The 25,262-nt window shown below is 36.8% G+C and overlaps 3 protein-coding genes across 4 annotated transcripts; all 3 read right to left on the bottom strand.

Moving 5' to 3' along the window:
* Positions 1–92: 92 nt before the first annotated feature.
* Positions 93–3,547, bottom strand: LOC126798241 (uncharacterized). 2 transcript variants are annotated; one of them, XM_050525147.1, is made up of 2 exons: positions 3,377–3,547; positions 93–2,798 (listed from the first exon to the last, which is right to left on the bottom strand). In XM_050525147.1, exon 2 carries the CDS (start codon positions 2,691–2,693, stop codon positions 351–353), a length of 2,343 nt encoding a protein of 780 aa, XP_050381104.1. In that variant the 5' UTR covers positions 2,694–2,798; positions 3,377–3,547; the 3' UTR covers positions 93–350. The 2 variants fall into 2 exon arrangements, with proteins under 2 accessions (XP_050381104.1, XP_050381105.1); XM_050525148.1 differs by having other exon boundaries at positions 93–2,729.
* Positions 3,548–14,889: 11,342 nt separating this feature from the next.
* Positions 14,890–19,699, bottom strand: LOC126800766 (bifunctional 3-dehydroquinate dehydratase/shikimate dehydrogenase, chloroplastic-like). The gene is made up of 11 exons (XM_050528178.1): positions 19,412–19,699; positions 18,562–18,794; positions 18,055–18,160; positions 17,729–17,947; positions 17,054–17,400; positions 16,554–16,617; positions 16,310–16,418; positions 16,084–16,233; positions 15,566–15,714; positions 15,222–15,384; positions 14,890–15,115 (listed from the first exon to the last, which is right to left on the bottom strand). Exons 1-11 carry the CDS (start codon positions 19,430–19,432, stop codon positions 15,072–15,074), a joined length of 1,605 nt encoding a protein of 534 aa, XP_050384135.1. The 5' UTR covers positions 19,433–19,699; the 3' UTR covers positions 14,890–15,071.
* A 1,935-nt stretch (positions 19,700–21,634) lies between these two features.
* LOC126800755 (bifunctional 3-dehydroquinate dehydratase/shikimate dehydrogenase, chloroplastic-like) lies at positions 21,635–24,664 on the bottom strand. The gene is made up of 11 exons (XM_050528167.1): positions 24,503–24,664; positions 24,154–24,389; positions 23,938–24,043; positions 23,500–23,718; positions 23,063–23,409; positions 22,851–22,914; positions 22,657–22,762; positions 22,423–22,566; positions 22,191–22,339; positions 21,942–22,104; positions 21,635–21,855 (listed from the first exon to the last, which is right to left on the bottom strand). The coding sequence occupies exons 1-11, from the start codon at positions 24,515–24,517 to the stop codon at positions 21,812–21,814; spliced, it is 1,593 nt and encodes a 530-aa protein (XP_050384124.1). The 5' UTR covers positions 24,518–24,664; the 3' UTR covers positions 21,635–21,811.
* Between the last annotated feature and the right edge of the window lie 598 nt (positions 24,665–25,262).

The following is a 25,262-nucleotide window of genomic DNA, read 5'->3' as shown; positions in this document are numbered from 1 at the left end:
ATAACAAAAGGCTTAAAACCTAAGATGACCATAAACATAAACATAAACACAAGCTGAAAGTTATTAACTAGCTGGTGGCCATAATGCCATATATGTAAATCAAAAGGCAAATTTCTCAGTTACTAGAAACCTGATACGATTCAAATTTCAAAAGTATCACTACAGCCAGTGCAGAAATGTCAAAAGAAAGATGATTTACTACCAAAATATATACACCCAGGGTGAACATCAAAACCAAAAATTAATTTCCAGAAAATTTCATACGCCGGGTGTATTGATTTGATTATCTCCTCGGTCTGATATGGAGTACTACTACTTTCCCTGTGTCGGCGACAATTACTTTGCTTATTCTAGTCGATCACAATTGGTTCACCATTGAGGTTTCCCTTCTTGTCCTCCCCTCTTTCAGGATCTTTCTTCACTTGTTTCGTGGCAGGGCGAGCTCTACCAGAAGGTATGAAGCTAGAAGGTTTGGCTACGGTGACAATGCTTCTCCGATCAAAAAGACTGGCAGGCAAAGAAGCAGGATCGAACTCGAAAGAACCTTCAGGAACACCATATCCTTCACAACCAGTCATCGTCCGAGAGGGTATTTGATGAGAAAATCGATACAGCTCATTCGGTAACACTTGAAACCTGACAGCTCCGTGCTGCTCAGCTGGCTGAAACAAACTGTGAAATCCTCTTACTTTGCCTAAATAAGAAACTTCAGCACCACCCCTTTCAGAAAAATCTGACAAGAGTTCTACGAAATCAAACTTGTATTGTGAATGCTTTTCAGGCTCAGAACTCCACCCCAAATCCCAGTCCTGGTAGAGGGCCCAGGTTTCTCCCTTCCTAGGATATATCCGAAAAGAGCTTTTATCCTTGCCTTTTATGGAGTGTATATACTCGTGAGAAAACATTGTATGATCCGTAACTTCTTCAGTGAGCGCAAATCCAAACTTACCACATGCAACTGGAAACTTTTTGCACCAATCAACCTCACCTTGGTCATCCGGATCAGCCTGCAGCCAGGTGATTTTTACCTTAAACCCAGGTCTTAATACTTTCCTGATACATGCATAGCGTCTTGGCATGCCATCTGCTGGATCATAGAGAACCCATGTTTGATTGGCTTTAAAAGTCTTCAGTAACTCAGCTTCACTGAGCGCAAACTTATGGAACTCAGGTTGAGGAACCTCATTGATCTTTCGCATGGATGTCATGGGCTTGCTGCCATTAGCATCTGCGATGGACTTGCTGCCATTACCATCTAGCATGGACTTGCTGCAATTACCATCTAGCATGGACTTGCTGCAATTACCATCTAGCATGGACTTGCTGCAATTATCATCTGCCATGGACTTGCTGAAATTATCATCTGCCATGGACTTGCTGCCATTGCCATCTGCCATGGATGATTCCTCTACCCAACCACTTTCACTAGGGAAGCTCTTTCTGCGTCTCACTCTTTGTTTTACTAATTTTTCGTACCCATCCATGGCAAAAAGGGCCAAAACAGTTGGCCTATACACTCCATCACCCGCAGATCCATTAATCCTCTTCCTTTTAGTAGCAGTGGACAATGAGTTTTCCCTCATTTTCGAAGAACCTTCATTAGCATCGCCATTCACATTGACATCGCAGGCATTATCACCATCATCATCTAAAGTTTCACAGAAAGAAACACTGTGCACATTCCTTGAAGATCTCCTGGTGTGATTCTCCCTGGCTTCAGATGGATTACTAACCTTTTCTTGAACAACAACTTCAGAATCAGCTTTGGCTCCTTTTCCAGTCCTGGGATAATCACCAGAATCACGAGTAGAAGTCTCTCCTCTTTTTCTATGTGTATTTCTCAACTTTCTTGAATCCTTCGACTTCAGTGGACTGGACTCAGACCTTTCAACCCCTTGCTTCTCTATTCCAACTCCATTTTCAATATCTCTCTTTACAGTCTTAGAAGCTCCACCCACTTCAGCAGCCCTTGCCACCTTTGATGTTGCATTTCTATTGTGCAATGTTGTTGAAGACGGGTTTCCAGTCCCTCCATTACTTTGTGAACCCAAATCAGATGCATCAAAAATTCCTAGGCATCTTTGACAAAATATGAGTCGATTTGCAAAGTCATAATCGTACGTTCTTTTACAAGAGGGGCAAGCTATCCTGATTGTTTCTGGTTGCACTGGTTGTTGTATATTCACCGGCTGTTGTAGATTCACACTAGTGTACCGTGATTGAGGAACGCTACTTGCAGCACTGGAATATTTGGGGCCAAAGTAGCCGAATGAACTGGTACCAGTACCCAGTAAAGTGCTACACTTGATGTCATATTTAGAACGACTTCCTTTGTCACTTAGCACCTTCCATGCTTCCATTACCAACTTAAAAGCAGCATCTGCCCCATCAAACCTATTCTTATCAGGATGAAGTACCAGAGTAAGTTTTTTCCTTTTTTCCTTGATGATTTCAACATCATCAGATTGCTGGCTTTGAAGAATGCCATACCAGTCCATTTCTGATCCCCCTATCTTCCTTTCTGCTAAAAGGAGAACTTCACATACTGTTATTAATTGAGAAATGTTGTCAAGCTGAGGATAGAGTCGTTGAGCCTTCATTGCCATCTCCTTTGCTCCTTTAAAGTCTTTATTTTGGATCTTTTTCTGTGCAAGTTGCATTGCCCTAACTGCCTCGTCTTTGTTGCACTCCATGGCTCACTTATAATCCAACCTCCTCACCCACAGATTCTATCACATACACAGATAACAGATTACACACCACATCAAAAGAAAATTTTCACCCCTGCATGTCTACATCTGCACAAACACAAATCAAACGAGTTGAGAAAATACACCCCCAACCTTATATCCAGATGACCAGACTGCATTCATCTAAGTCTCCAAAAGATTTTCAAAATATCTCAAACCTTAGCCATGTCTAATGCAGGTAAATCTTACACAAAAGATCTAAAAACTCCAGAGCAAATTCAAAATCTCATTACAAATGTACAGAAATCGGCATTTGCAAATAGCTTGGAACCCAAAATTCAAAACAAGAGTTCAAACAGCAAGCTATGTGCAACCAATAGTCTGAATATACCAACCACCATAAATATAACACAAAACCCATAAACCTAACAGGTTTTTAATGCAAACCCAGAATACTAAAACCCTTGGCTTCATTAAATCATCCTTAGGCAATAAACCTTCACATAAAATCACCAACACAGTCACATGAACAAGGTCTCAACTTTAACCAAACCAACATCAACATATCAACCACAAACCTCAAATTTGAGCCGAGACAAAACCCAGAGACACAGATTTTGACATACAAACATAAGGAAAAACTAAAGTCAAACACAAATTCTGAAGACAAAAGCTGAGGAACTCACCCAATGTTATGAAAAATCTTCAGGGATGAGCAACATGAAAAACCATGGAGTGTGAAATGAGCTGAGAGATATTGAATTAGGGATTTGAGAGCTACCGACTGGAGAGACCGACGGCAGCTTTGGTATTTGGGGGAGGAAGACAACAACGTTTTTGAGTTTTTGACGGTTCGGTTTTTCTGTGACTGCGGTTTTTGTTTGTATGGTCAGTCGTCACACCACGTTTTGCATTTTGTTTTTTGTTTTTTTGTTTATTTGACTGCGGGGAATGTACAGCCAGCTGGAGGTGACACCTGGCTGGGAGAGTTGCTGAGAGAAGTGTTTTGTTTGTGTCAAATAAGTTGAATAACTCATCCATTTTTTACTAATGTCAAATTTGAATATTATTTTATTATTTACCATTATTTTTGCCTTTTTTCAATTTTATTTTAGCTAGTATATCAATTCTTCTAAATCTCCAAATTCTTTTAAAAATAAGAAAGACTGAAATATTTTCAAACTCTGTTAATTAAAGACCACTTGGTACAATTGATACAAACATAAGAAAATACATTGTGCTATAAATATTTTCCATTGCAGAAATTATTCATTGAGTTATAAACTGTATCAAACAACAACAACAACCAGAACCCCTACAAAATCGAAGTATGCAGGTATAACCTGGTGTTGTGTTGCTTCAGCAAAAAGAATACATATATAGTAGTACTACCATATGGTCATACACATATTAGGGCCACAATAATTCACTAGTCTAAGATTTTAATGCAGAAGAACAATTCAAGACTACTCATTCCAACTCAATCTTTGTAATGCGTATTCTGCTCTTTGATGCTACAACTCCACCTCCTTGGATTATCTTCTCTTTAGGTGTATGATTTTCAGTTTAGTTGAAGTCTACCCTAAAGTTTAAGCTATGGTGTTTCCTTTTAGCTCTCAATATGTCATTATTACTTGAAAGAGAAGAAGGCACTGAACATCTAAGAGTATAAGAGTTCAATGCATTGAATGTTAAGAACTCTGTAATCTCAAGTTGAATCACAAACTCAAATCAAAACTATGAACTCCATAGCAAAGTGGATGAATGCTTACTATTATTGAAGAACAATTTGGCTATTATATAGCTTTTACAAATCTTGAAAAAAGGGAAACATAACAGCCCACATAACCAACTATGTTTGTGGTAACATCCTAAGAAATTGTCAAAACACTAATAGCATATCCCTAACAAATTGGATGATTATTCATAAAATGAAAAAATCATAAACATAAACCCTATCTTCTATCATTGAACATCTACGAGAGCAAGACATAACAAAACATTAGCAGACTCATCTTTCAAGTCCATGACAAGGACAGTTTGCATAACACAATATATGCCCCTGAATTGTTAACACTTCTATGGTTGAGCACACGAAGATGGAATAGGGTTAATGCATGATGCAAGACACACAAATAGCACAGAGGCACACAAAGTAGTTGAATAGATATATATTTCAACTAAAACTTCCAATTTTTCAAGTTTGACCGATCAAAATATACACTACCAAGGGAGGTGAACACCCAATTTCATCTGATATCACCTATATTAATATCAAAATAAGTAATAATCATTAAAAAAATATAGCCCAAACTGCTCATAAGCCACAATCCAATATCAATATATTGTATGACTAACATAAGTTGAAAACAAGCAATCAAAGTAAAACCCATAATTTGAATTTTATGTACTTGATTTCAATTGCCTTCCAGACTGCCTCTACAACCAAACCATTTGCGCTCACACTCTTGCACCCAACCAAGCCTTTACAACAAATGTTTTAGTAATTCTAGATCTTTCCCACAATTTTTGCACTCATATCCCAGGGAACTTTGATTCGAATATGAAAACAATAAGGAAACATATGAGGCTTGTGAGTTTTTTTTTTCAATGCGAGTTGTTATGGGCTCCGATGAAACTCTAGGTCTTTATTGTTGAAGAGAGAAAGACGAGAGAGAGAGAGAGAGAGAGAGAGAGAGAGAGAGAGAGAGAGAGAGAGAGAGAGAGAGAGAGAGAGAGAGAGAGAGAGAGAGAGAGAGAGAGAGAGAGAGAGATAGAGATGCGATAGAGAATGAATAAAATAAAAAAGACAGTTCCCCTCAGTTATGTCAAATTTGACATACGAGATCTCAATGCCAATTACACGTGTAAATGCATATTCTATTGGACTGGGTTGACATTGTCAAATTAAAGCCATTGGGCTGACATGTCCAAAATAACATCTCCACTTGAGATGGCCTAAGGTTACAACTTACAAGTGTGGAGGAGTAGCAAGTGAAAGGTTATTGGAGGGAATTAGACTTGTTCTTAACATTAGACGCTGATTTAGAGTGTTCATTCTCTTAATAAGGCTTTCATATTGTGATTGTTTTATGTTTATAGTATATTATTGGGTTGTTTTTGTGGGTCGTATTGATATGTTGTTACATCTAATAGTTACGTGATCTGTTGTGTGGAAGCGGCCAACAATCACACACACACAGGTCTAATAATACCAATACCCCCCCCCCCCCCATTTTAGCCACATGGTAGAATTCGGGTATGAGGTTTTCCACAAAAGGCCTCAATATTAGTGTGTGTGGTATCAGTCCTTATAACTCAATGATAATTTTTCACCTATTTCAATATGGGATTCTAAATGGCTCAAATCTAAACCAACATTTTCCAACATAATTTTTATAGGATTATATTGATATGTGACATTCAAATAATTAAATTTAATACCTTTATAGTCATATTATAACGTTATAGGTAGTGTTGTTTGATTTGATAGATGCAATTATTTTTAGCTTCTATGAACGTGTCAGTTATAACTAATCGTTACATACGTGTAATGTCACATCATACAGTTACTTGACAATCACATCATGACATTAATACATGATATTCACGTCATTGCATATCTTGAAAATTAACGGTTAGTGACAATGAATTCTAACAATCATTTGATGATCGCATTGTTGCAATGGTACGACTCCGTGATATTCAAGTCATTACAGTTACATATCCATCTTTTTCATTATATTTGAAGTTGAAACTTTATGTGTTACGTTGTTTGAGTTGTATTATTTAATTCATTTTTTGCCGTATCGGATGATACTAAAATAATTGGTCATATATAATAAATGAAAGAATGTGGATATTCACGTACTCTTGCAAAATGGAAAAACCACTAAACTTAAATAGCATGACTAACTATTCTGACAATGTTAGATGGTCGTTCATAGCGTTATACACATATGTAGTGAAACAACTACTCTAAACCTTGAAGGCATAGAGATAAAAAATGTCCTAACCAAAACTATTTTACAATGAAACAATCATAAGGAGATGACACAGAAACGACCAAACCATTTTTACACATGTAGTACTCCACTTCACATACACAAACAAACACCGGCAGAACTTCACTTATCCTTTTTTTTTTACCAGAATATCTGGCAGCTGCTGGTTCAGATCCAGTCGACATAAGATTCATGTAATCAAATATAATGACCTTATAAGCAAAGTATACAAAATAATAACAGTATCACAAATCGGCACAATCAACAGAGCAAGCACTTACCTTCTAGCCTTTTTATCTTGGCTACTATCAGACATCATCCTTGAAACTGACATGGTTCCCCTCTTTTAATCTGAAGTAAAACAGGTGCCGACATACTTATTCCAGTTGTAACAACAGTCACATTAATTCTTTTGCCAGTTTCAAATAAGTGAATCTCATACGGTGACTCAACAATATCGCCATAATCAGTAGCATTTGTAAAACCGCTGCCCTTATCAACAACATGGAAATTCATATGAATTTATTTGACCACAAACTCATTATTATATCCTAGTTTGAGTTCAAACAAATGCTCTCCACCTACAGCTGCAACGATCTCTTCAGGTAGATCACTATCACATTTATAAGTTCTCATGTTAATCAGATTCATGCAGGAATGCCCAAATAACTCTTCAACTTGCCTTCTAATCAATATCATAGTAATCTAGTCCTTATCATCTTTGATTGTCATGTAAAGTCTATACATGTTTTTTTATTTAGCAAGTGTCATAAGTTAGTGCAGCATATAAACAAAATCATACCTAAATACCATACATTTTATAAATATCATAACTCATAATTCACATAATTCAAGAGTTAATATCATACGCAGCGATAACAAAGGAAAAACTATACAATTTTAATGACATACACTAAAACTGAATTTTGATCTCGATGAACGTGGCAAGATAAGCCGTCGCCTCCAAGTTTTGATTTCATATGTCGAGGACATTTCTGAACGGCACAACTATTATACCACCAACCACTATGACATAGGAACCTTAGGATAATTGCATGACACAGCACAATCTAGTCCTACAACATCAATGGATAAAAAAACAAATGATATTATAATAGAATCCAATCACACATACACATTGTTGATGCTGCTAACAAACAAAAGAAAAAAACGATATACCTTGTACTTGGATGGGTCTAGCATACGGAGATCCATAATTTTCTTCCATGATTCAACCTTTTTAATTCCAGTAAGGGTCTGCCCAATCCTAGTTCTGCCACCACGCTTATTAAACCTGAGTTTAACCAAATTCAAAATGAGGAAATGATTTCAACAAAGTAAACAAAACGTAATAATTATTTGATAATATATGAATGCATACTCTGCCATATAATCAGAATTCTGTGCAATGTCCAGATTGAAGAGGATGCAAGTATGATTTGTTCTAGTTGGGTTGATCTCACCTTTAATACGAAAAACAAACAATACTTATTTACGAATCTTAAGTAATTACTACATACAGTGTTGATGTTGCTTAAAAACAAAAGAAAAAAAAATCTTATACCTTGTACTTGGATGAGTCCAGCATATGGAGATCCATAATTGTCTTTCATGATTCATCCTTTTTAATCCAGCAAGGGTCTGCCCAAATTCTAGTTCTATCACCAAGCTTATTAAACCTGAGTTTAACCAAATTCAAAATGAGGAAATGATTTCAACAAAGTAAATAAAACGTAATAATTATTTGATAATATATGAATACATACTCTACCATATAAAAAATACGTATTTACGAATCTTAAGTACTTTCAATACACTGACGACAACACTAGTTAAGTATTATAAAATACAGACCTCTGAAAATTTTAATTCGCAAGCTAGTAAATGCCGCAAATGTTAGAGTTAACGCGTTATTGATAGTTTTAACATCAAAATTCCTTGCTAATTCTGACCACAGAGTTATCTTCATGCTCTCTCTCATGCAGAGTTACATTTCCAACTAAATAAGCATTAAACTATACCATAAATATAAGAGTCAATTTTTAATATAGTTAGAGTCAATAAAATAACGCTAAAGAAATTCAGAATTTAAAAACCAAGTGTTATACCTATGATTTTCCAGAAATATCTCGCATATGGACTCATTTTCATTTCGAGATGCTATGAAAACAATTTGAACTAACGAAACTCTCTTCACAAAACCATACATATTTTGCATTAAAATAAAAACAAATCAAGTGATTAACACACATTTTAGATTATGACATATGAAATAATGAACAAATAGTAAACTAAAAACTAACCAACCAGGATGACTATTTTTTTTATCATGTTATTAGGTGACTAACGAAACGAGTGCGGAAATTACTTTCAGTGTTGTGGAAGTTGCACGCAGGAAATAAGGTGAGTAAATCTCACAATGATCATCATGATCGAAATAGTGTTATAATTATTGAATTTAGTTTGAGTTGTTACCATAATCGTTGCACCACTAATTTATAAAAATTATTTAAAAAAATATGTTTTGGTTTAAATTCGTGAACTTAATCATCTACGGTTCATGGGTAAGTGAAACGCTATTTTAATAAATTATTTTGAAAAAGTTTTAGTTATTATGGAGTATGGTGAATGTGAGTAAATCTCACTATGACGAGTCTACCCTTGACGGTGACTCATATTTATGTGTTTTTTGTTAAAAGATCGAACTAGGACATGTATATGATATAGTGAGTTGTGTATGTGTATAAAATGGTAAATACGATACATATATATGGGTTGTTATATTATATATTGTCACGTTCTTATTTCCAAATGAATTATACTGTGACAACTATATTTATTTTATTTGAGGAAAAGTCGTTTTGTTGTAGTATAATAACATGAGTGGATTGTTATTGTACGTGGTTTTAACATTGAGTCTTGTTAAAACGTGTTTTATCTTCGGACGTGTTTTTTTTTCGGACGTGTTTTTCTGTCTTTGGACGTGTTGGCAGTATTGAAACCAAGTCTTGGCCGGGTGACAGTTACGATTCAGTTGAGCTCTAGTCTATCTGCCGGTGTACTGCATGAGGGGTAACATATGAGTTGCCTGGATCTCATGAGTACCTTTTTTTTAGTGACATTGGGTACAGATGGGCTACCCAGTGTCTGTCATAAAGGTAACAGATGAGTACTTGGGTCTCATGAGTACCCATGTTTTATATGATTTTAGGTAACCAGATGGGTTGCCAAGTGCCTGTCGGTGTACTACATGAGGGGTAACATATGAGTTGCCTGAGTCTCATGAGTACCCATGTTTTTAAATGATTTTGGGTAACAGATGGGTTGCCCAATGTCACATGAGTACGTTTGTTTTTAAATGTTATTTAACATATTTCCTTTGTATGCGATGTATGTTTACTGTTGGTTTACTCATACGGGCTGAAAAGCTTACCGGGTGTTTACAATCCCGGTGCACCAATTCGATGGTGTAGAGGATAGTTATGCAGGTGGGGATTAAGAGATTCAGAGGGTTTACTCTGAAGATTTCTTTATTCTAGTTTGTGGTGAGGATTGAGTGAATTTTACATTTCCATTGGTTATAATACTGAGGTATAAACTGGTTATGTATTATTCAAGTCGATTGAGTCATGATGTGAACTCAGTTTCGATACACTGTTATGATAAGATGATTTCAATATATTTGAGATTGTTTTAGAGTTTTCATGGTTTCGAATTCGAATTTTTATCATTCGAATTTCGGGGATATGACATTTTGACATCTCATTAAATCCAATTTCAACATCATTATCTACAACCTTATATCCATTACTGGTGGATTTCACATGGACATGAAAAATGTCATAGAGGCAGCCATCCTTCATTGTGGTAGTATGAGCATAATCACGTTCATCAACTATATTATGAATTGACTCACCCTCCAGATGTTTCGAACATATAAGCAACAAAATAAAATTCACATATTAACCAATAAGCAAATAACTCCCACATACCATCTCATCAATAAAAATAGTCTATCAACAACATTAGTTTGATACCTCTTTGCCCTCCAAGAATGATAAACACGATATCTAATGCAGTTCACATACTAAAAACGTCGGATACAACAACTAAGTGAAGTTACAGACATGTCGGAACAACTTTAATCCCAAGGTAACATATGAATCATGATCAATAAATTGAAACAAAAACATCAGAACAATTTCATGTTGATAACAAATTGATACCATATACATAAGCATTAACTCAAAGAGTAAACCAAAAAAACGAGATTTGAGTTGCACTCCACAAACAATTCAATGAAGATACATCTGTCTAAAACAATTCAGTATAATAGTTAAAAGTAAAACCCGGACATCAATAAGCCGTAACTGACACAAAGACAATTAAGAAATACGGAAGATCATAGATATAGTTGACAACAAACAATTCACCTGAATCTGTGTATAAGAAAGTACTAACTGAATGAGATCCTAAGTACCTCATGAACACAAAGTTGGCAATACCATCATCACAGAAGTGAATGAACCAAAGCAACAAATCCCTGAGTATAATCTTTCAAGTTTTAACAACCACAATCTTGTTCTTAATCATACACACTACACTATTTCTAAAATATTTTGATTATACGGTGTTGGTATTCACCGTCTCAGTTCTCAACTCCTCATTTACACTCCCCTAAAAATCAATCTTAATTATAATCCCATATGAAACCCAAAATACCTCCTCCTTGACCACTATCTTCTAAATAAAATTAAAAATTTCTCAGCAACATATTATCAAACACCTATAGTGTCTAACCAGAGGAGTCAACAACGAAGTACTTAAGTGCATGAGATAAAGGTTGAACCAATTAGATGATTATCTAGCATGACAAAAACTGAATAAATCTCCCTGCATGCCATTAACCATCTCAAATAATGTATGCAACAGTTGATGTTCAATTCTTTATAGTCCCTGCATAGTTTAAATGCCAACTTGTTAGTTATAAGATATAAGATGCACTGTTAGTTATAAGTTCATGGTCCCAAATCGACATAAACTGCGTCAGAACATGTGTTTTAAGCAAAAGCTACCGCACTCCAATGGCCACTATATAAGGGTAAAACCGTCCGCACACTATTTTGAACAGTGTCAAGGAGGGAAAATATGATGAATTATAATCCAACTAGGAATACAATAGGGTGGAACTGTAATTACAAAAATATCCAATCCTAAATGGGCAAGGTTTCGGGAAAAAGGCCGAGAACCCAAAGGAAACCGTGTTCCATGTCCCCCAAAAACACTCTGAATCTAGCCGACAGAGGCAGCGATGGCCACCGGCTTCGGCGCTGCCGCAAACGACGGCATAAGGCTGATGATAGGAAGAAGAAGAAGTTGAATGAATCGGAGGCTAACAAATCACTGTACATATGTTACATCGAGCACCATCCGGGTAAGCGGGCCTCTTATGTTGTCTGATCCATCCAATTGTCGGATTTGTCGTCATCAGATTCAGAGGATGGTTTGCAATTACGGCAGGTTGCTTATAAGGGCGGGGATGAGGATGAGCTACTCCCCTCCTGTGTGGGTTGCGGTGTGTTGGGCTCCCAGATTGTTTTCGCCGCCGGCCTCACACCCGCCGGCAGATTCGTTACAAGGTTCACTGGGTGTACTTGGCATAGAGATGCTTACGTCTTTGAAACTGACCCGGACAAGCAGCAGCAGCAGGCAAGCATCATCCCCAAGATGGATGCCAAATTGCTTCAAGCCAAATTTTTCCCGACGATGACGGAGGTGGGTGGCAAACTTTATGCACTTTCGAATAGGCTGGCCGTCGGTCCTCCCTCATTTGAAGTATTCGATCCCGAAATGGGGTCTTGGTCTGCGCTGCCACAGCCTCCATTCATGGATCCAAATACTAAGTATTTCGAACACGGCCGCTTGTCTTGGGCAACTGCTGGCACCAACATGTTTTTTATGTCAGGATAATGTTGGTCCTGTCTTCTGCTTCGATGCAACTCACCCGGACAGAGAATGGAGATTGGTCAAGTCCATGCGCCCTTTTCCGTTTGATGACCAAGCTCTGGTCCTGGACCTGCCTGAGGACAATAGCAACAACAGCAACAACAACAACAACAACAACAACAACAACAAGTTATTGTTTGCCTGCAGTGGTTACAACACGTATTTAGGAGCTTATATCATGTCCTTGGATGAAAATCAAGAATCTATCACACTAATTGCTGATTTGAAGCTGCCAATGTTTCCTGAGGAATTTGATTTCGCACAAAGATTTTACCTCCTCCATATAGGAGGTCAGAAAGCCTGCCTTTTTGCGCCTGAAATGTGTCTCCATGAACAAGAACCACAGCCTAAATTTAACGAGGTTGGGGCTCATAAGACACGGGGTATTGCAATACCATTTCAGTTTGAGATTGACATCACCAAGATCAACAAGGACACCAGGAATTGTTTGACCCTCAAATTCAAGCCTACTCGTATCTTCGAATTCTATACCAATCCATCCACTTATCCTGAGCCTGAAGCCTTTGGTTGCCTTTTGCTCTAATTTATTTGTTGCATTGTTGAGTAGGAGGAGCACCTTTTAGCTTCTTATAAACTGCTTTTGTTCTCAATTTTTTTTTCTGTATTCATATTCTGTATTTGTATTGTGTGTTCTCCTGTTTCAGTCAATGATAATATTATTCTCTCTCCCTCCCTCTCACATATTCATTCATAGGTTTTCTTGGATGTATGCGTCCTTGTTCTTCTTATTGTTTCAGTTTGCTTTGATTAGTTTGATATGAATTTTGAAACTCAGTTTGAGTTTTTTTAATTTTTTTAAAGTCATGCTATTCTGTTGTTTGGTGTCTTTGTTTTGTACTTGTGTTTGTGTGGCTTATTTTTTCATGATGGGTTGTGGTTCTATATGATGTGCATGCCCCACTTTGATTATGCTAAGTTTCTACATCTTCATAGCTCTCTTCTCTTACCAAAAGATTCAATTTCAATTTTTGTTGTGTTCATGAAAATGCTTGTTGCCGAAATTTGTACTTGTGTCTTTGCATGGGATTAGCACAAGGAGCTGTTTTCTCTGAGGGTGTCTTGTAGTTTTTAGTAGGAATTTTGGGTCCTTTTTTCTACATTTGCGAGTAATGTGAGTTTTTTGTCTATAGATAAAAGTATGTATGGAGAAAGAAAGGATGATTGAGCCTGGCTTTTTAGCAGCCTCATCAATCGGAATTTATGGTGGATGAGTGCTGGAGTCAGTGGGCACTACTAATGAATGTAATCTTTCACACTAGGAGTGTCAACTAATGCAGAAGGGTGGCAACTACTATATTATTCAGCAGCACAAGATTGGTTGAACCTACAATTCTTCATTTTCAGGTTAGTTGACTCGCAAGAGCCATATTTGTATGCTTTCTTTGCATAATATACTTTGTTGACAACCTTGACTGATGTTGTCATGGAGCATACGTACATAGTAACAATATATAACTTGGTTATGGGCTTGAACTTCATTTTAATCAAGGAATCAAGGATTAATATATCTGTTGTTTTCAAAGTCTGCACTACAACAAAATAAGTACCAATTTGTCACGTAAAATTAAGGGAAATTAAACCAAATTACTGAAATCACTTGACGTGATTACACATCATACAAAAGTTCATGTGCCTAATTAAAATCATAAATTCCAATATCTTTGAAGTTAAGATGTTGTGATAAGGTTGCATTGGTTGAGTTGCCAAATTAATTCGCTCTATGCAATGTTGATCTCACACAATGCAACCCTTTAGTCCCTGTGGGTATCTGTACGTTTAACTGTTCTCATATGCTGATTAAACTTGCCCAATATTAATTATATTATGATTATTATCTACCATACTAAGAATAGAAAGACGAACATTTTCTTTTATTTTTGAAAAGAGAAAGATCAACATAGCAGATATGCTGGTTAAATATGGTGGCAAGTTTCGTATTATTTACAGTAGTTTTTCAGTTACTGCTGATTCTGATATATAGATATGGTTCAATTTGATAGACTAGACAGTTTATAAACTACTGCATTATAATGTCAAATTGAAAGACGAGAAAAAAGCTGAACTCCCTTCAGTATTCTGACTTGAAACCATTCCCAGAAGCTTTTGGGTAATGACTACAAAACCATCTAGTTTTTTTTCCATGTTAAATAACTGTCTGGCCAAATATATACGGCCAAAGAGTAAATTCAAAATTTTTCAACATTCATGTTCACGAAATATTTCATAAGCAAGATCTGAAATTTATTGGTACAACATGACAAATACACAGCTACTTGCACAAACTGTAAACTAAGCTGCAGCTCGAAAGCAGAGGATAAGCTGCAGCATGAGATTTAAGAAAAATTCATCCTTATGTGTATCTTGCCAATGTATCCCTGATCAGTTGCTTATCAGCTGCATTTGACAGAAAATTAAGAGAAATACACGATTAGTTAAAGAGTTAAACGTGTATTAAAAATGAAAAATACTAGAAAGGTTGAATATTTCACATGAAACTTACCAGGTATACCAGAAAATTTTTCAACCTGTACAAATGCTTGATTAAGAAACATTTCTGTCCCAAAAACCACGGCTGCCCCAGACTCTTGTGCTTCAGTCAAGAGTCTGGTCCATTTAGGTGTATAAATGGCATCAAATACCAAACAGTAGTTTTTCAGAGCTTCCTGTCAAAACAAAGAAAGATATGTCAACTTACTTCAGCACATACGATGACCAGTCAACATGAGTGTTACTGATGCAATACAGACACCACAATTTACAGCATATAGACAAAATTTCAGAAACTTGATCATCCATCAAATTGACAACTGCACAAATAACTATTGAATGTGATGGTAGACAAACCTTTGGGATGGGTGTTTGATCAGTTCTTGGTTTCATTCCAACAGATGTGGTATTTGCAAGAACCATACCAGCCTCTGGTTTGAAGTTTGCCAACTCAGCAAGAGTAATGGCTTCTCCTCCAACTTTGTCCGCCAGTATCTTGGCTTTGTCTGGCAGTCAAGAAAAATATAAAATGAACTCATTAAGAGATCTAACAGGAAAAATTGTTACTTAAACTCAAAGCATAAGGGAGATGGAAGAGTTAGATGATGCATAAAAGCTGCAACAACAGTTCATGACACGCAAGAGCATGAGCCATGAAGAAAAATTCTCAAGAGAAGATTTTTATAAAGCAAGCTTTCTTTTCACATACTTGTTCCTGCTTGTTTATTAGCCCAAGTTAAAATACATTTTCATCGTATCGTCTTATAAAGAAGTGGAAAAGAAGAAAGAGGGGAAAAAATAGCCTATAAGCAACGCGGAAGAATTTGACCAAAAAAATACGTTGGGAAAGTATTGGTGCAACATTGAAGACTCACCAAATGAGCGATTGGCAACGACAACTCTTGCTCCCTTTTGTTTTCCACCATATGCAAGTGCCTTTCCGGCACCACCAGCTCCCATGACCACAAATAACCTACCAGCTAATGGGGAACCAGATCCATTACTTGAACCACTCAATCCTAATCCTGTACAGAAAACCAGTCGTTATTCACCTTTCGAAATTAGCTTAGTAAATGAGTTCTGTATCAGTTTAAAAGAAACCTCGAAGTCCTTCCTCAATGGCTGCAATTGCTCCAAGATAATCAACATTGTATCCCTTTAACTTCCCATCAGCTGGGTTCCTGATCATGCAACTAATAGCTCCTATTGCCTATAAAAAGAATTGAAAAATTATTATTATGGCAATTAGATGCCTCAATGATCTTCCTAATCAGATATTTCATATCAAAGTGAGGAAATGGACTACAATGGCCATATGCCAGAAAGTATGTCGAAGAAATTATACCAGGGCATTTGGATCAATCTCATCACAACATTTGAATCCAGCTTCTTTGTGAGGAATTGTGTAACTGCATTTCATTTGAATAAAATCAATCCCATTGACAACAATTTTGCAGGAAAACACGAAGGGGAATGCATCATGTTGCCTAGATTAGACTATATTGAGCTACCCTCAATGAAATGTACGGAAAACACCAAGGGGAATGCATCATGCTGCCTAGATTAGACTATATTGAGCTACTTTCAATGAAATGTACGTTATGTGTTTGCAACAAAAATTGGCATTTTTACTGTTTAAATTGACAAAGAACTAGAAAGAAGCACAAATTTCCCGTTCTGACTTCTGAAACTTTCACTCCTGAAGCTTTAAAATGGCTTCAAAGACTAACAGCTCGTGAATATAAACACAATGAAACTCTTCAAGGAAAGAGATGCTGGCAGTATGTATGCAGAATTCGTTTGATGGCAAAAAGCAAACAAAACTTGACAGGGGATCAAATTTACCTGTATCCAACCCAATCAGGGGAGTTGTAGGTGTTGATAAAGTTTGCAACGCTATCAACCAACAATGGCAAATAAATTCCATTGAAGTTATTTGCTTTAAATGCTGCATTGTACAGATGAGGACTTTTGCTGTGACCAATAGGATTTCCTATCACACCATGTACTTTGGTATCAGCTCCAATCTGCCTAAAATTGTATAACTCCAATAGATCTGTTACAGTTGGTTGGCCAGGAGCTGATACCACACCCGCTTCTAGTGTACCAAATGTGATAAATGACCCATATTTTGCACTAAGTACACGAGAGATCAACCCTTTCTCACCCATCACAAGTCCTACCATTGGGACCTGCAGTTTTGAGTAAAAACATCAGTTGGACTGTAGAACAAATCATATAACCTGATAACTCAAGGCATATACAACTCTTACTTAATTCTTCTAGATTCCAATAAAATTATAGTAAAGATTGGATATTTTTGAATGTTTTGACCTATATGAAAAAGTTCAGCAAACATTGTTATTTTTGTGTTTATTTTCAATTTCAATAATAGATCACTAATTATGTTCATCCATACATATTTGTACCTCTATTGTTAAATTAACAAGATTGAAAGACCATATTGTTACAATATGAAAGTATGTTTAGAGCAGTAATACAATGGTTTTGGTCACTTACTTGAGAACGCACTAGCACTTGAAATATACTTGCATTGTCCGTAATGTCCAAGGCAGTTGTTGCGATCTTGACTATGTCAGCGCCGGTTGCTTGAATAGTTGCAACAAGATTGCCAATTTCCTCAGCAGATGGAGTGGACTCATAGTTGTGGGAAGAAACTATGATTTTGACCTTTTCTGGCTTCTTCCCTTGAATAGAACTGTAAAAGTCATTTGCTACCTTCATGTCAAAAATTTGAGTTTTAGTGAACAGAATATCAGAATCGCATCATGTGAACAAGAAAAACTAACTAGTTTGTGAATCCCAAAGGTACATGGCATTCCTACCTTCAGTTCAACATCAATATAATCTGCTCCCAATTCCATGGCTAAAATGAGTGCCTCTTGACGCTTCTTTTCATCACCTTCATACTGACCACCTTCCCATTTTGGCCTGTAAGGTAGGTAGGTACATGAAGCATAAGAAAGACTGCTAAACTGCACTTGGAAAATAACTCTAAATGCAAAGAAATTCAATATAACAAAACTGCTTTACCATCAATGTGATACATAATTTTTGTATGTTTTGAAGTACAATAAATCTAAGTGAGAACAACTTTTTTTATAAGAAATGTGATGGCCAAGACCAAATGACTACTCTCTTTCAATCACCTAAAGAAACCAATCAGCATAAATCAAAGAATCAGACCATCTTAGTAGTCCTGCAAGTTCTCCGAAAGTCAGAATCTAAAAGAGCCCGTAACCTAAGACTTGGTGTCGATACCATTAAGGCAAGTAACTTCTGTGGTCATATTTTATTGAAACAAATTACATATGAAGAGGCTCATTAGTTACCTGTAAGTGACGAGTGTTGGCAAAGGGCTGCGCTTAATCAATGTTTCAAGATCTTGTCTTGGACTGAAATTCTTGATGTAGTCCACCCGAATCTCAACGAGGTCAGCACCAAGTTCCTTTGCCTGCTGCAGTTGACGCAGCATCTGATCAACTGATTCCCCCATTACTGGTGCACAGATTAGTGTTGAATTTCTTCCAGTTCCATAGCTGATTTGAAGATCCGAAGTAGCCAACTACAAGCACACCAATGAAAATTTATATAACATGAGCATACAACTCAAACGGACATCATTCAACTGATAATCTAACTGCTAGATATTACAAGTACAATGAAGGTTAAAATCTAAGCATGATCCCAACTCAACACTGGATTTCCTCATGGAACACTGACAGAACAAACAGAGAATCCGATGATCCCCTAAAAACCAGCAAGAACTATAGAACTCAAAACCCCATTGTCCCATTCACTTGCTTTCTTTTCCTCCAATTTCTCAAACAAAGAGTCACTGAAATGATCGTTTTCTATTTTTTGTACTGAATTTTCTTAAAAGAGCAAGAAAAACTAAACACATCAATCTTCAATAACATAGAGTTCATAAAGGACTAGTCTTTTTTGTTACAACAGTCATCAAACTCAAACAGAACAACATCGAAAACAGAGAATCCCACAATCCTCCAACAACCATAAACCCAAAACCCTTATGTCTCTCACACATTTCCTTCATTTCTCATTAACCAAACAAAAGGGTCACTGAAACTAAAACCCAAACAAGCATTCAAACCCATAATTTCTCATCACAATCCAAAACCAGATCATCACAATCTAAATGCATAACAGACAAAGCATTACCGGAACACCGCTGAGAGTCATAGCTTGCTTGAGATTCGAAGGGTGGCCAAAAATGTCTGCAAAATGAAGTGGGTTTCGTGCGTAACAGAGAAGGACTGAGGTTGGTGGGTGGAGTTAGGTGTGTGTATATAGGAGAAGAGAAGCTTTCATCACTTTCAGACATATATAACGAAAAAGACCGTAACTTTCTTGTACTTGTTAAAACCCAGAATGAAAAGTTAGTTAAAAAAAAGTAAATACTTTTAACTACCATATACGAGTTTGATCAGAACTGCAGGACTATACCAACTAACTTTTGAACTTTCCGGCAGAGCTAACAGAGGCAGAGGTAGGTGAAGAGCTTTTGAAGCTAAAAAGATGTGGTTTTACTGATTTGTCCTTGACATTAGGCCAATGGATTGGGACAGTAACTAACTATTTTGTCATTTTATGTGTAGACCAACAGGTTGCCAAGGCTTGGTGTTGTGCGGCTGCTGGATATAATAAGCAACACATTTTCTTAATTATGAGTGTTTCTTTTTAAAGAAATTTAGTTTGGATAGAATTATACTGGTTCTTCTTTGGGAACTAAAAAGTTAGGTGTTTTGGATAGTCTTGGTTTGAAACAAGGGTACAGCTTCCTTCATAGTCCGAATGTCAATACTTGTTCTTGTTGATATCAAGAAGTTTGATACAAGGAGCCTCTTGATGCAATAGGGGCTGCTCTGCACTTTATGTCTTTATGTGGTAATTAACGCCTGAAATGCCTATTAGTATGGTTCAGACTGATGTGTAATACTCAAAGTTTGAGTCTTTGAAACCTCTTCCGCAACATAACAAAAAAGAGAATGCAAGGGAGGCATGGTTTTGATATTTGATAGTTAGTTTGGAACAAAATATAGATGTCATAAGTTTAAAGCTCTTATACACGTTTTTTCAATAAAGAGAAGAGGGTATTCAATCTAGTTGTGATACAACCAAGTCTGTAGTTGAATACTAGGGAAGTTCACATCTCTCCCTTGTCTTTAATTAGGTCATTATAAATTCTGAAGTGCCCTACTATATTGAAACTTGTTCTGTGCATGAGATCTTTGACTGATAGACTGAGATGTAAGGAGGTTCTTCCATTCACCTAGTGGATGTTCACCTCATATTTGCTAACGACATTTGCACAACAGATCAGTCAATTTTTTTATATTTAACTCAAAATGTGACTCATGTTATGTCACGTCATTAGTTTTAATGACATGTGAATGTTCACGGGGTGGATGTAAGAATTTTCGAGATATGTAAGGTGTAGCCTATAGTGTTCTTATAATGTTTGATCGATAGTACGAAATGTGCCCACAACATTCTACAATGAAAATTGAGTTTTCGGTATACAGCCTTTTCCAGTTTCTGGTAACCACACTAGCTCTACATATGATTGGCCTCAACCAAATAAGTGAAATGACCTTCTGTCTGTATTCTACAATTCATGTTGTCTGCTCCTCTTTTCTTTTGAACCAGACCTTCTGTCTGTATATTAGCATAGCAGGTTGCTATTAGCCTATTACCTATCTAATTTTCAAAGAGTCAATTCTCTCATCACCCAACAGATATGAGAGGACCAGATTGATAAGTCTCTGATTTGGCAAGTATCACTGAGCTTTCAGTAGAAGATTTACGCTCCTTTCAGCAAATATATATATAGAGAAATTCTCAGATGCGGACATCCGCACGGTGCAGATTCGATGATTCCGGCGATGGGCAACGACAGTGTAGAAGTTTCGAGATTCCGGCCGTCGTGGGCCGGCACAGACAGGGCCACTGGGAGGGAAGGAGCACAACCGGCACCATCTGCGCCATCGTTGCGCGTCACCGAAATCGCCGAATCCGCACAATGCGACCCGTGCGAACATCCGATGCAGAGAAGGACTATATATATATAGGGTGATGTTATTTTATTAACACACCTCTTCAACACAAAATGATACAACATGACATCATCTTTTACAAAAGTCATATGAGAAATGGTGTTAATAGTAAAAGGAGTCTGTTAATAGCACCACCCTATAAATATAATGGATCTCCTTTATTTTTTGTAATGGCATTGATTTCCATAAGGACATATATCATAAAGAGATCAGTGTATCAAAATTATTAAACCCAAGTGCTTTATATTTCAATTTTTTTTGTTCCTGATCTTGTTCTTGTTAGTGAGGTTATTATCCCATTGCTTGCATTTCAAATGTGCTTGCGAATTGCCATCCTTTTTCCTTAGAGCATTTAGTAAATGAAAATAAAGTTGTTATTCATACAACAAATTCAAAGCTTTATCACATTATGCAAAATCTAATAGCAAAATCTGCTCTCCCTAAGCATAGAATCAAATACAACAGTAGAACTGTAGAAGTGCGGGTGCCAATCAAGTCTTCTCTCTTATGCATGCTTCTCCATGAGCTCCCTGAACAATTCTTCAGGTGCTGCAATTGGAATTGAATAGATAGTAAGTATGGGAATTTTGAATGTAGATGACACACATTTGGTAAATCAAACTAGTTCAATTTACCTGGCAAACCAGTGAAGTTCTTGTATTGTTCAAACCCTTGCCTGATCAACATCTCTGTCCCATATACAACAGCAGCTCCAGTCTCTTTTGCTTCGCGGAGGAGTCTAGTCTCTTTGGGTGTATAGATGGCATCAAAAACTAAGCAATAGTGTTTCAGAGCTTCCTGCATTAAACAAAAAGAACTTGTTGAGAATTCATGTTGATGACATGAAGTAACAAAAAAGACAAAGTGTCTAGAGGAAAACCGACTTTGGAGATAGGAGTGTCATCAACGTTCGGCTTCATTCCCACAGATGTTGTGTTTGCAAGAATCATTCCTTCTTCTGGGTGGAAGTTTTCAACTTCTTCAAGAGTCATAGCTTGTCCCCCTACTTTATCAGCTAATTCCTTAGCTCTTTCTGCAATAGGCGTACAACACGAATTAGTACAATTTTAGAAATTAAGTTCTGCATAATTCAAATGTACAGTAGTAGAATGTTACCATATGTTCGGTTGGCACATACAACTCTTGCTCCTTTCTGTGCAGCACCATATACAAGTGACTTGCCAGCACCACCGGCTCCCAGGACCACAAACAACTTTCCTGCCAGGGGTGATTTACCAGCAGGAATGGCGCCGTTCATACCTGTAAGAAAGGAAGAAATTTGTTATAGGCAACTTATCACATATTTCTAAGATAACTTGATTGGCATATGAGTAAGAATGATGATTTTACCTCGTAGTTCATCCTCAATGCCACTGATGGAGCCAATGTAGTCAGTGTTGAAAGCAACTAACCTCCCATCAGGCTTTCTAACAATGTTGTTGATAGCTCCAATTTTCTGTTACAAACAAAGAAGTGATGTAAATCAAGTTCTGATTCATATTGCAATACTAAACAAGTGCCAAGGTTAAAACTTATCAAAATACCTTGGCAATGGAGTCAATCTCATCCATACATTTAAGTGCTGCCTCCTTATGTGGAATAGTACAACTGTAATTCAATTCAGATAAATTACTTGCCACTAATATGTTAACTAAAAACCTACAATGATGCATCTGAATAAAGTGAAACTCTCAAGTTTCTTTAGCAAGTAATATACTATGTCAGGCTATAGTAAGAATTCTGAAAGTGGATATACCTGCATCCTGAAAAATCAACTGATGAATATGTGTTGAAAAACTTTTCAACGTCATCCACCAGAAAATGAACATAAACTGCATTGAGGCCAACCGACTTGAATGCTGCATTGAATAATAGAGGACTCTTGCTGTGACCAACAGGCTTCCCAATAATACCATATACTTTGGTATCAGGTCTAATGAGTCTGAAGTTGTATAAATCCAACAGGTCTCTTGCAGTTGGTTGCCCAGGAGCTGATATAGCACCGGCTTCTAGTGCACCATAGGTAAGATATCCACCAAATTTGGGGCTAAGTAGTCGTGAAATCAAACCTCTCTCTCCCATAACAATGCCTATTGTTGGGACCTGATCACAAATACAGATATATGTCACTTGCAAATCCCTAAATAAAAGTAGGGACATGATAACATTCCTTGAACACTGAAATGTTCTTACCTGTGAATGCACAGTAATCTGGAAAATTCTGGCACAATCTGTGATATCCAATGCAGTAGTTGCAATTTTCACTATGTCAGCTCCAGTGGCTTGGATTCTCGCGACAAGATTTCCAATTGCCTCAGAGGATGGAGTGTTGTGAAAGTTGTGAGAAGAAACAATGACTTTGAAGTTGTCAGGCTTCTTTTCATAGATGGAATTGTTGAATTCATGGGCAACCTGTGAAAGTAACATGTATCAACATACTTGCCATAACTTAAATTTCAAAGTCAGTATACAATTTAAGTTTTCAACACTTAATAATAAAAAAAATCAGTTAATGATTCAATTGTTATCTTTTAATTCAAGAAAAAAGTTATCCAAAATGATACTAATGATGTAAGTTTCATTTGAAGAGTTGCTGAATAATACATACTACATATATAGTTAGGAAGGTACCTCAAGCTCAATATCAATATAGTTAGCTCCCAGCTCCATGGCTGACCGAAGAGCATCTTGTCTCTTGGTTTCATCACCTTCATATTGACCGCCTTCCCAAACTGGCCTGAAGAGTCACACGAAGATGGTAAGTACTTCACAAAGCATTAAACCTCAATTGTCTTCAAGCCTTGATTACTTGTTGGCTTGTTGCTGACGTCAGTGAAGTGTACATACCTGTAAGTGACAAGAGTAGGCAGAGGACTCTGCTTGATAAGAATTTGAAGATCCGAACTTGGGTTGAAGTTTCTCAAACAATCAAGCCTGATTTCCACAATATCAGAACCAATTTCCTTAGCCTTGTGCATCTCAATCAGCATTTGGTCCACTGTGGTTCCCATTAGGGGTGTACATAGCAAAGTTGGGCTGCTCGAAAATCCACCAGTGCTTGTGTAAAGATCAGACGTTGTAAACTAAAAATCACAGACCAACACAAACAAGCAAAAATATCAGCCCAAGAGTGTGTACCATGCATTTAGCCAAATAATATGATAACCTAACATGGATATCAGGAAGAAAGATCTACCGGAAGGCTTCCCATTTCTGAATCTTGGTGGTGTTGTGGCTTGAGGTTTCTGGGTTTACTTCAAATGTTAGCACTATATGAATTGGGTGGTTGAAGCTGCAAGGTATATATTGTAGAGTGTTTGATTGTGATATGGTTTAGTGTACTACTAACAATTGAAGAGGCAAATGGATGTACCTACTTCAGTATATTGAAAAATGAAAATCTTGGTTGTGAGAAACATACAGAAAGGAAAGTTAGCTTAGGAGTTGGAATGACAATTCCAAAGCCATCAAATTATCAACTCCAAATCTTTTTGGTCAACTCTGTCTTCCCGATTGAATATTTTAAGAACATGAATATCATCTTTGAACATTAGGTGGTGAAAGAGATATGGATATTGTTATATTGACAACACAGCTAAACTTTCCTCCTCCAAAGTAAAAAAAAATTGTGTTAAAGTTTCCATCTTTCTGTTATGTTCTTACCCATTTCTTGTTCATGTTAAAAAAATCAAAAAAGAAAAACACAAACTTGTAACGTATTTTGGTTTGTTGGACCACAGCCTTTCAAGTCCAAAGGAAAACACGCAATGAAACCCATACTTCTTCAAACCCAAGTTGAATTACACAATCCTTGAACGATTTGTATCTTGTACTTATGAAGTACAGTTGATTACTGAAATCATCATTTCCTAATATTTAGCCTATTATTTCCTAGGGGCAGTATACAAACCAAGCTGGAGATTACTCACACCTAGCGAAAGCCACACACTAATGAC

The sequence above is a fragment of the Argentina anserina genome, chromosome 6 (assembly GCF_933775445.1).
Source record: "Argentina anserina chromosome 6, drPotAnse1.1, whole genome shotgun sequence".
NCBI lineage: Eukaryota > Viridiplantae > Streptophyta > Magnoliopsida > Rosales > Rosaceae > Argentina > Argentina anserina.
The sequence above is the reverse complement of the archived record's forward strand: the minus strand, read 5'-3'. Positions and strand labels throughout refer to the sequence as shown.

Coding starts and splice junctions, on each gene's coding strand:
- LOC126798241 (XM_050525147.1), bottom strand. CDS start 2,693: ATGGAGTGCAACAAAGACGAGGCAGTTAGGGCAATGCAACTTGCACAG.
- LOC126800766 (XM_050528178.1), bottom strand. CDS start 19,432: ATGACTCTCAGCGGTGTTCCG. Junction 17,948..18,054: donor ATATTGATGTTGAACTGAAG/GTAGGAATGCCA, acceptor TTTGACATGAAG/GTAGCAAATGACTTTTACAG. Junction 16,618..17,053: donor CCTGATTGGGTTGGATACAG/GTAAATTTGATC, acceptor AATGAAATGCAG/TTACACAATTCCTCACAAAG.
- LOC126800755 (XM_050528167.1), bottom strand. Junction 22,915..23,062: donor GTTGATTTTTCAGGATGCAG/GTATATCCACTT, acceptor ATTGAATTACAG/TTGTACTATTCCACATAAGG. Junction 22,340..22,422: donor ATGTGCCAACCGAACATATG/GTAACATTCTAC, acceptor CGCCTATTGCAG/AAAGAGCTAAGGAATTAGCT.